Source organism: Talpa europaea, assembly GCF_964194135.1.
Source record: "Talpa europaea genome assembly, chromosome: 8".
NCBI classification, from domain to species: Eukaryota; Metazoa; Chordata; class Mammalia; order Eulipotyphla; family Talpidae; genus Talpa; species Talpa europaea.
In genome coordinates this window covers 122303523-122313678 of record NC_140075.1, presented here as the reverse complement: position 1 = coordinate 122313678, position 10156 = coordinate 122303523, and the positions used below count along the sequence as shown (strand labels likewise).

The 10156-nt window shown below is 70.4% G+C and overlaps 1 protein-coding gene across 1 annotated transcript; it reads right to left on the bottom strand.

Moving 5' to 3' along the window:
- Positions 1-4304: 4304 nt before the first annotated feature.
- TEDC1 (tubulin epsilon and delta complex 1) lies at positions 4305-9920 on the bottom strand (the record flags this gene model as incomplete). The annotated part of the gene is made up of 8 exons (XM_084240349.1): positions 4305-4705; positions 5481-5648; positions 5968-6054; positions 7446-7544; positions 8157-8312; positions 8957-9159; positions 9625-9697; positions 9780-9920. 8 exons carry the CDS (start codon positions 9918-9920, stop codon positions 4331-4333), a joined length of 1302 nt encoding a protein of 433 aa, XP_084096475.1. The 3' UTR covers positions 4305-4330.
- Between the last annotated feature and the right edge of the window lie 236 nt (positions 9921-10156).

Here is a 10156-nt window from a genome sequence, read left to right as displayed (position 1 = left end):
GACTGCAGGAGATGAGAGGCCTCCGTGGGGCTCCAGAATAAGCAGAAAACTGGAAGAATTTGAATCTGCTAATGAAGTCACGCTCACAGGAAAACTCCAGGCCAGAGACCAGCGAGTTTTCGCTCCAGGAAGAAATCTCAGATTTTGCCCCCCAACAGGAAACTGTCCGGGATGAGGCAAGTAAGCAGCCATCCTCTGCGCGCTGAGGTGTCCTCACTCCGCACCCGGGCCAGACGGGCACACGGAGGCCAGGGTGACGCCAGCGTGTCCCCGGACACACCTGCTGCGGGGCAGCCCTGGTCCACGCCACACGTGAGCTTACGGTTTTCTCCTTTTTTGCAAAAAATAAGCAGATCTTAGGGAAAGGAGAGGGAAGGAAAATTTCTAAACATTATAAAAAGTCATGGACCGGGCCTCCCCGGTGGCGCGGCGGTTGAGCACTGGCTTGCGAAGCTGCCTGCGGCCTCTGCGACGCCGGTTCGATCCCCGGCTGCTCCCCGGCCACCGGAGGAGGGTCCCACATGGCGCGCAGACCTCTCCTGCCGCCCGCTGCTCCCCTCAGCAGTGTCCTTCGGTCCTTCTGCCTGCTCTGCTCCCCGCTCTGGCTCTGGTGAATTCTCTCACCCTCCCGCGCTTCTTCTGACTGTACCCAGTGCTTGTATAAACAAACAAACAAATAAATAAATTAAAAAAAAAAAAAGTCATGGACCAGGGCCTCCCTGGTGGCCCAAGGGGTTAAGCACCACACTGTGGAGCTGTCCGCAGCCTCTGCAGCACGAGTTCCATCCCCGGCTGGCCAGGAGCAGCCCACAGGGCGCAGCAGACCTCTCCTGTCTCCCTGCTGCTCCCCTCAGCAGTGGGTTTCAGTGGATCTGCCTGTTCTGCTCCCCACTCTGTCTCTGGTAAGTCCTCTCACCCCCTGCATCTTTGGCCTGTACCCCAGCTCTTGTGTGCATAACTGAATAAATCTTTAAAAAAAAAAGTCATGGACCAAAAACGCAGAGCCGGCACTGACCGCACCAGAGGGCCTGCCGTGGCCGCGAGGACAGCAGGATGCCGCCCTGGCAGGCTGAGCTTGCAAGACGCCCAAGGGAAGGCCAGTGTCCCGTGTCCGTCCTCACCCACCCCTCTGGGTGGCTCTGACCACGCGCAGGCAGGAATGGCCCGGGGAGCGGGCGCATGACAGGCACCCAGGTGGGGTCATCCGGTGTGCTGGGCCGGGCAGGAGGATCCCGAGTGGCCAGAGGCCGTGGCACCCCACGACTGTGTGGCATTGGGCCTGAGCGGCGCCGGGGTAGGGAGGCGCATGCCTCACACAGGGTGCTAATGTGCAGCCAAGAGGAGAAAAGATGAATCCATCGTAACAAGACTGAGCATTTTTTGTCCAGCAGAGAAGCCAAGGGCGGGTTTGTAGCCAGCGGCTAAAAGGGGGACGTGATGTGCGAAGCCACCGGGGCTCCCAGCTTCAACCTTCAGGGTGCCCCCGCCAACCTGACTTGAAGACAGCGGTCCCATGACATAAACCACCCCAGGGCTGGGCAGCAGCTCGGAGGGGCGCCAAGCCCGCTGCCCATGTCCCGCGCCAGGCGCCCTGCGCCCCGCCTGCGCAGCTCAGCAGGAGGCCCGCGCCGCACGCCAGGACCCGCCCACATGGGCGCAGCGCCAAAGCAGTGAAATCCCCAAGACACAGTGGAGTGGGGAGCCCGGGGCTGGGGTTGGGGCGCGCCCTGCACTTGGCCACACGGCGCATGTGGGGACACCTGGGGCCTGCACCGCACACGCTGTCTATCCGCCGCCAAGGAACCGCCCCGGGAGGCGGGGGAGCGAAGAATCCTGGAGGTCACGCCCAAGAGAAGTGAAGATACGCGTGAGGGGAGCTGCCTGCTCACACCCCACGACAGCCCCCGCCTCCTCCAGGGTCGCCGGGCCCAGCCCTCTGCCCGCCTTCCCGACGCCCTCAGTCTGCCCCCACAGGGGCGGAGGGAACCTTCAGAATGCAGATGGCCGCCGGCCTGCCGGTGCCCGCTCTGAAGACCTCGCACCCCCACCCCGCATAGACCCCCCCCCACTCTCCCTTGCACCCCAGGCTCTGGTCTCACCACCACCGGGTCACCTCTGCCACTGCCCCACGGGGCCGTGGTGCCAGTGGGTGAGCCTGCCGTGTCCTGAAGGAGCCTGCCCTGCCACCATGCCAGGTCAGGGGGCGCCCTCTGTCCACGCTGGCACCACATGTGAGGCAGCCCTGACCCTGGCTGCAAGGGAGGGCAAAGGTGGCCAAGAAGGACCAGCGGTGAGGACCCAGGGGCTCCACTCAGCACCCAGGCCCTGTGGGGGGCAGAGGCACAGGGGCGAGGTGGTGCCAGCTGCAGGGCATCGGCCCAGGGCACCCACCCAGCCCTCGGCGGCCAGCCTCCCCGCCCCCGCTGGCGCTGCGGAGAGCCCGGCCTGGACTCCCACTCCTTGCCCCGTGCAGGGGGCCTGGCCTTGCTCCGGGGCACACGGGTCTGGGGTCTCCAGCCACACGCTGGCCCCACGGGAGGGCAACCTGCGCCTCCGCCTGCTTCACCCCGCCCCCCAGCTGCCCACCGCCTCACGGGTTCCCCTTCCCCCCACGGGATCGCAACCCGCAAGGTGCTGCCGTTTCAAGATTCTCAGAGGCTTCTGACTCATGACCCGGGAGGTGGCCAGGCCCCGGCCCAGGGCTTTGTGCCACCCCAGCGCCGCGCTCGCTCAGCCCCGTCCTCCGGGAGACTGCCCTGTTCTCTCCCGCAGGCTCTGGGTTTTTTTTTTTTTAAGATTTTTTTTTTAATTTTTGCATAGACGAACTGGGGTGCAGGCCAGAGGTGCGGGGTGAGAGGACTCCCCAGAGACAGAGCAGGGAGCAGAACAGGTGGATCCCCTGAAACCCACTGCTGAAGAGCAGCGGGGAGACGGGAGGGTCTGCTGCGCCTGTGGGTCACTCCCAGGCCGGGGGTCACACTCACGCTGCTGCAGTGACCACCTGAGACTGACCCCCAGGCCACCGGGAGGCCCCGCGCCACCGATTCTTAATGCCAGGAATCCCTGATGCTGCACCCCTGCTCGCCTCCCCTGCTCGGCTCCTGTCTGGCGTGTTGCCAGCCGGTGGTTTCTGGTTCTGAGGAAACCTGATGGTCTCGGGAGGCCCCTCCCTGGTGGTCCGGCCTCCGTTCCAGCGGGCATTCTCTGCCCTTCGGCGGCGGGGCCCTGCACTATCCTCATCCCCAGTAGGCCGAGGCGGGCTGGCCGCACTCCGGCTGCCCTGAGACTGAGCGTGTGGCCAGGGCCCTGGGGTCGGGCCCTGAGCCCATCTGTCCCTACACAGCGGGCCTGGACTGAGGTGCTGGCCGCAGGGCGGACAGGCTCAAAGCGGGGATGGGCAGGCAGGTGGAGGTGGTGGGCAGGCAGGTGGAGGGGGTGGGCAGGCAGGTGGAGGTGGTGGGCAGGCAGGTGGAGGGGGCGGCCTGCCCAGGGGGCTGGGCCCTGGGCCTCCCGGCACCTCCATGCGTCGGGAAAGGGAGAGGCCGGGGCCCCACAGACACACGACACACTCAGGGTTCTGCCAGAGTCGTACTGCGGCTACAGGCCAGGTGAACGGTGACACAGAGCTGGCACTTGGCTCTCCGGAAATCAGGCTCCCGAGGGCCCTCGGAGCGGGCAGAGCGCCATGTGCAGGAAAAGGAGGGCGGCAGCACCCAGCAGGGCCAGGAGGAGCTGCTGTGTGCCCCAGGAGGGCACCAGGGCTTGACGGAGCGCTGCCGCAGAGACAGACCGGCCAGGGACGCTGGAGGAGTGGTCAGGGGCGTGTCCCTGCAGGGACCACAGAGGCGGTGGGTGTCCACTGGGGCGAAGGCACCTGGGCCGGCAGCTGCTGCCCTTGTGAGGGGTCGTGCCGCAGGCCCCTGGGTGGCTTGGCCCAAGAGAAGGTCCCGGTAGGCTGGCCCTCCGGGTGCTGAGGCTGGACAGGTGCCCAGCAGGCCAGGGTCCGATCCCCGGGGAAGGCTGGCGCTAGGCAGGGCTGAGGCTGCCTGGGCCAGCCCCGGCAGAGCGTGGCCATGCGGCAGGCCGGGCAGGTCCCCACACAGACGGCTCTTTGTTGCCCCAGCCGCCTAGGAACAGTGGCCCCTCTGTCCACAAGCCCCCATCCCCAAAGCATCGCCCCAGGAAGCAGCAGACACCCCGCTCCCTCTGGTGCCCACGCACACTGCCCCGGGGGGAGGCGGGCAGCGCACAGGACAGGCCCGTAGTTCCCCAGCAGCTGGGCGGCCCGGCCTTGGAGACGGGCTCCCGCAGGGACACCACCACCGGCCCATCACTGTGTACTCGGGGTGGCTCCCCCGGAGGAGCCCCCAGGCCCATGACGGGGCCCTCGGCGGCCAGGTGGCGGGATCCAGAGGAGACCAGGCAGCGCCCCCGCCAGCCCGGCCAGCTCCTGCGCACAGCATCCCCGCAGCTGCCGCAGCTCCGCCTCCAGGCAGGCCACCCTGCTCCTCAGCACCCCGATCACCTGGGCTGCCCGTAGGCCCCCGGACACCGTGGCCGAGCTCCTCACCAGCCTGCAGGGCCCGTGGGGCAGGTCCAGAGCCCCGCCGTGCCCCCAGGCCCGCCGCAGGGCCGCCAGCTCCTGAGCCACGGCCTCCCGCACGACCCGCCGCGAGGCTCTCCGCTCCGGGGCCCTGGCTGCAGCCTGCGGGGAGAGGGCTGTGAGTGCTCCGGGGACCCCTCGACCGCCCAGAGAGAGGGGGCGCCCGAAACCCACACCCCCTTCACCAGGGCCTGAGCCTGAGCCAGGCGAGGGTGGCAGGGACAGGACAGCAGCCTGCAGGCTCCCTCCCTCAGGACCCGCGGCTGCAGGCCTGGGTGGGAGGTGCGGGGGAGGCCAGGCTGCCCCCAGTGGGCCAGTCCCTGGGAGCCAGAGCCCGGAGTGCAGACCCTGAGGTCACCCCCCCACGCCCGAGCCTCCACTGCCCACTGCCCTCCAGGAAGGGGTGCTGGCCCAGGCCGAGGGGGGGTCTCTGAGGCCACACCGGGCCTAGTGCACAGCTGCGGGGAGGGCGGTTTGCACTCGCTGGCCTAGGAACCTCCCGAGCCCCAGGGACCAGCTCCGAGGCCCCCGCAAGACCTGGGAGACCCTGCAGGACAAGCCCAGCCTCATTCCTCCTGAGGGGTTCCCGCCCCCACGACGGGGCAGCAGGCTGGGGACCCCTGCCCTCCGCGGCCCCTGGGACTCGCTGGGGGGCCCACGCCAGCAGCGGACTCGGAAACGCCTCGGGAAACAGCGCCGCAGCAGGCCCCGCAAGGCCCCACAGGTCACAGGGCGGGGACGGGGCTGGGGCCAGCAGAGTCCCCAGGAGAATAGCGGCACCTCCAAGGGGGTCCCTCAAGAAGCCGGGGGGCCTCCCCACACACCCTCGCTCGCCAGAGTGCAAACCGCACAGAAGGCCCTCGCACCCCGTCCTCACCCCGGCCTCCCAGGCTGCCCGCCGGGGCAGCGCCGCGCCCTGCAGCTCCGCCTGCAGCGCCTGCAGCTCCCCGCACAGCAGGTCCAGCTGGCCGGCCCCACGCTGGGGAATCTCAGGCAGAAGTGTGGGCTCTGAGGCCTCCGGGGCGCTCGCGCCCAGCACCGAGTCCTGCGGGGAGAGGCCGAGTGAAGGGCTGGGCACAGCCGCCAGCCCAGCCAGCACCCCAGGCAGCCCCGTGGGGGGCCAGGCCCACGTCCAGGTCACACCACAGCCAGACAGCTGCACAGCCCCCCTGACCCGCGGGCTGAGGCCCCCGAGCTGGGCAGGGTGGACAGAGGGGCTGGCCCAGAGCCCCCAGCCTGGAGCAGAGCCAGCTGGTGGAGGGGGCTCTGCAGTCTCCTCGCCCCGACCTGGATGCGGGAGGACCTGGGTGTGCGGCCGCTGCAGCCAAGGAGGGGGCGGGGGAGCGGGGCCTGGGCTTCCTGACCATCCACTGCCAGAAGACCAGCTCGCGGCGTCGCCACTGCAGAAAGGCCTCCAGACGCGCGTTCTCACTCTCCAGCCTCCGAAGCAGCTGCAGGCAACCAGGGACGGCTGTGGTGGGCACCGCAGGGCTGCCGCCCCGCCTACCACACGCCCCTTGCCAGGCACCACCTGCCGCGCTGCCCACCCCCCTCTACTGCCCGGCGCCGGCTCTGCAGCGCCCGCAGGCCCGGGCAGCCCCACCGCCATGCACGACCAGGTGGGCCCATCTGCCGTGGTCCCGACCACCTCCAGCCCACAGGTGAGGGCCTGAGTTCAGGTCTCCACCCACATTCCACCCTGACTGGGGGCTGCGGCCAGGAGGCCGCACTCCGGAGAAGGGGCACCCATCCCGGGAACCCCAAAGGCAGGGCAGAGGGTCCATGGGCCCAGCGGAAGGTGCTGGCGAAGGGTGGGTCTGGGGTGGGGCCTCAAGGCAGAAGCCCCACCCAGCACACGCCAGACGGCCCGTGGGGCCCAGGGAGAAGGCTGCACGGCACATCTGCTCACTGGGAGGCCCCGCCTCTGCTGGCAGAGTGAGAACAGGGGACCCCACAGCTAGCTGAGAGACGCAGGGCACACCCCGATGCTGGCCAGCGAGGAGAGGGGCACCCCACCCACCTAACAGAAGAGCAGCCACAGGGGCTCCCCCACCATCCCTGCCATGGACGCTCAGGACCTGGGGTCGGCAGCACCCACCCCTGCAGTTCTGTGGCAGCAGCCCCCTGACCCCACCAGCCTCCCCGGGAGGGCACCCCACCTGAGCGGGCCTCAGGCAAGGTGGGGCTGGAGTGGGGACATCTGCTCCACTGCAGCTGGGGGGCCAGGAGCAGGCAACTTGGGCTCCCCAAGTCACCCTAAAGGGCAGATGGAGCCAAGGGCACATGGGAACCCCCAGAAGCTGCCCTGAGCACAGCCCCACCCTTGAACCACAGGCCCTGGATACCCCTGGCCCCACCTGCCCAGGTCCCAGGGCCTGGGGATGGAAGGGACAGGGCACAGGGTCTGTGCCTGGAAGGAGGGGCCGCCCTGGCTGTCTCAGGCCTCCTGCGCAGCCTGTGCCCGGGCCAGGCAGTACGCCCCCATCCTGGACGAACCAAAGCCCTGTCCTCGGGGGACGGCCAGCCTGAGTCTGGACCAGGAGCCCCTAACCAGAACTGCCCAAGGCAAGGAAGCGGGCGACAGACGGGAACCCCAAGGGCCAGCAGAGTGTGGGTGTGCCAGGCAAGCCCAGCCACGTGCCCACCACGAGGTGACTGACACCTTGGCCGCTGCCAGCCTGGCCTGGCTCGGCCGTGGGTCCACACCGCAGCCCACCGGGGCTCCCATGACGAAACCCGGCTGGGCTGGGGCAGGACCGTGAGCTTGGCAAACATCCACGCCAAAGGCTGGAGGGCAGCCACCGGCCCCCACCGGGAGCACATGCACTGCCCGCCGCCTCACCTGCCGGCCGCCCTCCGGGTCCCTGAGCAGCTCCGTTTCAGCGACTGACAGGTGGCCAAGGCTCTGGTCGCTATGGCAGCCTCGGGTATATGAGTGGATCTGAAACAGTGTAGACCCCAGGCTGGGAGGTGGGGGGGGGGGCAGGCAGTCCAGCCTGCAGAGAGGCAGGGCTCAGGGAGGCTTCACCTCGGGGGCCTCTGGACAGGCAGTGGTGGGGACACCGAGTCACCATCTGGTGATGCAAGCGACCCCCCAGTGCAGGGAAGCTGAAGGTAGCGCCAGGTCCCAAGCAAGAGGGGCAGCTGGAGCCCAAGCCAGGAGGCCCGGGGACAAGGGGACCAGGGGACCAGGGGACCAGGGGGCCAGAGGGACCAGGGTCTCGGGAGAGGCAGCTGAGCAGGCTGCCAGGGCAGAGGTGCAGGGTGGGGCTCAGCACCCCGGAGCCAGCCGGGGAGCCTGCAGCCACATGCCCACCCCTCCTGGGTGAACGGGGCCCTCAGTCGGGACCTGTGCCCCCAAAGCGGAGCCCCACCAGCCTGCAGGGGCCTTCCAAGGGCTGCCCGCTGCCCGCACCAGCCCACACCCTGCCAAAGTCAGGGCCCCAGTGCGAGCTGGGCAAGCTGGACAGGCGCCAGGCCGGGAGTGGCCTGAGCACGCAGCGGGGCAGCAGGGCGGCGGGCAGGACAGCCGGGGGCTGGTGGCGGACACTACCTTGCTCAGGAGGGCGCACTGCTCCCGCTGGCTGGCCGCCAGGGCGCGCCGCCGGAGCCGCAGCTTCCCCGTCAGCCACTGCAGGCGGCGGGCGTCCACCGGGCCGTCTGCGTCGGCGCGGGGTGCGGGCGAGCCGGGGCTGGCCAGGGCCTCACACTGCAGGGGGGCGAGGGTCACCCCTGCTCCCACGGCCCCGGGAAGACGCCGCGGGGAGAGGGGAGGAGCGTCGGGGCGGGCCGGGAAGGCGCCTGCGCGGGCGGAGGGCTGGACGAGGGACTGGACGGAGGGCTGGACGAGGGGCTGGATGGGGGGCTGGACGAGGGACTGGACGGGGGGCTGGACGAGGGGCTGGATGGGGGGCTGGACGAGGGACTGGACGGGGGGCTGGACGAGGGGCTGGATGGGGGGCTGGACGAGGGGCTGGACGGGGGGCTGGACGAGGGACTGGACGGAGGGCTGGACGAGGGGCTGGATGGGGGGCTGGACGAGGGACTGGACGGGGGGCTGGACGAGGGGCTGGATGGGGGGCTGGACGAGGGGCTGGACGGGGGGCTGGACGAGGGACTGGACGGAGGGCTGGACGAGGGGCTGGATGGGGGGCTGGACGAGGGACTGGACGGGGGACTGGACGGGGGGCTGGATGGGGGGCTGGACGAGGGGCTGGATGGGGGGCTGGACGAGGGGCTGGACGGGGGGCTGGACGGGGGGCTGGACGGGGAGCTGCGTGGGCGGGGGCGGCCTGGGCCAGGGTGCCCACCCCCGGCTGCGCGCTCCGGCCCGGGCCGCGGGCGCGCACGCACCTGGCACAGCGGCACCTCGTCGCCCAGCCGCACGCGGGTGCGGGCCAGCAGCCGCTGGAGCAGGGGCCCGCGGGCCAGGAGCCAGGCCAGGGCCAGCAGCAGCTCCCGGCTGCCCTGGGAGCCGTCCTCGGGGAGCCGCGCGAGCGCCCGCCGCGGGTAGCCCTGGCGGCGCAGCGCGGCCTTCACCAGGCGGGCTGCGGCCTCTGCGGAGGGACCACAGCTCAGCGGGGCCACCGCCTGGAAGTGACCCCGCCCACCCCAGGCGCCCCGCCGGCAGGGGCCCGGCCGGGGAGGGGCAGCCGGGGAGCTGGGCCCTCTCCAGTGCAGGGGCTGCGCGAACCGGGCGGCCATCGCGGTCAGGCCGGGGAGCCGGGCTCGCGGGCGGGGCGGCTTGGCCGGTGGGCGGGGTCGGGGGAGGGGTTTTCCAGGGGTGGGGCTCGTCGGGGGCGGGACGGGTCGCCCGTGGGCGGGGCAGCGGCGAGGGGCGGGGTTTCGGGCGTGGGCGGGGGGAGGGGCGGGGCTTCGCGGGCGCAGTGGGCGGGGCGGTGACGAGGGGCGGGGCTTCGTGTGGGCGGGGCAGCGGTGAGGGGCGGGGCTTCGCGAGCGCCGTGGGCGGGGCAGCGGCGAGAGGCGTGCCGGGCGGGGCTTCGCGGAGGGGCGGGGCTTACCCGGGGCTGCAGCGGCGCCGGCGGCGGGCGGCGGGCTGAGCAGGCGCAAGAGCAGCCGCCAGAGCGCGGGCGCCTGCGGGGGTCAGAGAGCGGCGGTCGGCAGGGCGGCCCCTCCCTGCACCCGCCGCGCCCCGGCCGCCGCCCTCGGGCCTCACCGCCTCCGGACGGTCGAACTTGGCGCGGCGGAAGGTCTCGGGGCTGGGTCCATCGGGCAGCGTCCGACTCAGCGCGGCGATGGCCTCGGGCAGGCCCGCGGCGCCCTCTGCCCGGTCCGCCCGGCGCCGCCGCCGCCCCATGTCGCCTCGCCGGGCCGCCGGGATGCTTTAGGACAGCTCAGACGGCACATGTCCAAAACTACGCAAAGGAAATGAGGGCCTAGTGTAAGAGGTAAGAGATGTACGATGAATGATGGGGGAAGATCTACCTGGGATGTTAGCTCAAAAATGATAATGAGTTCTAGAATCCCTTTCCAGGAAGAAGTTGTTAGAACCGCAGGCTTTGTCCAACCACAGTCTCAGGGCAAAGTAACATC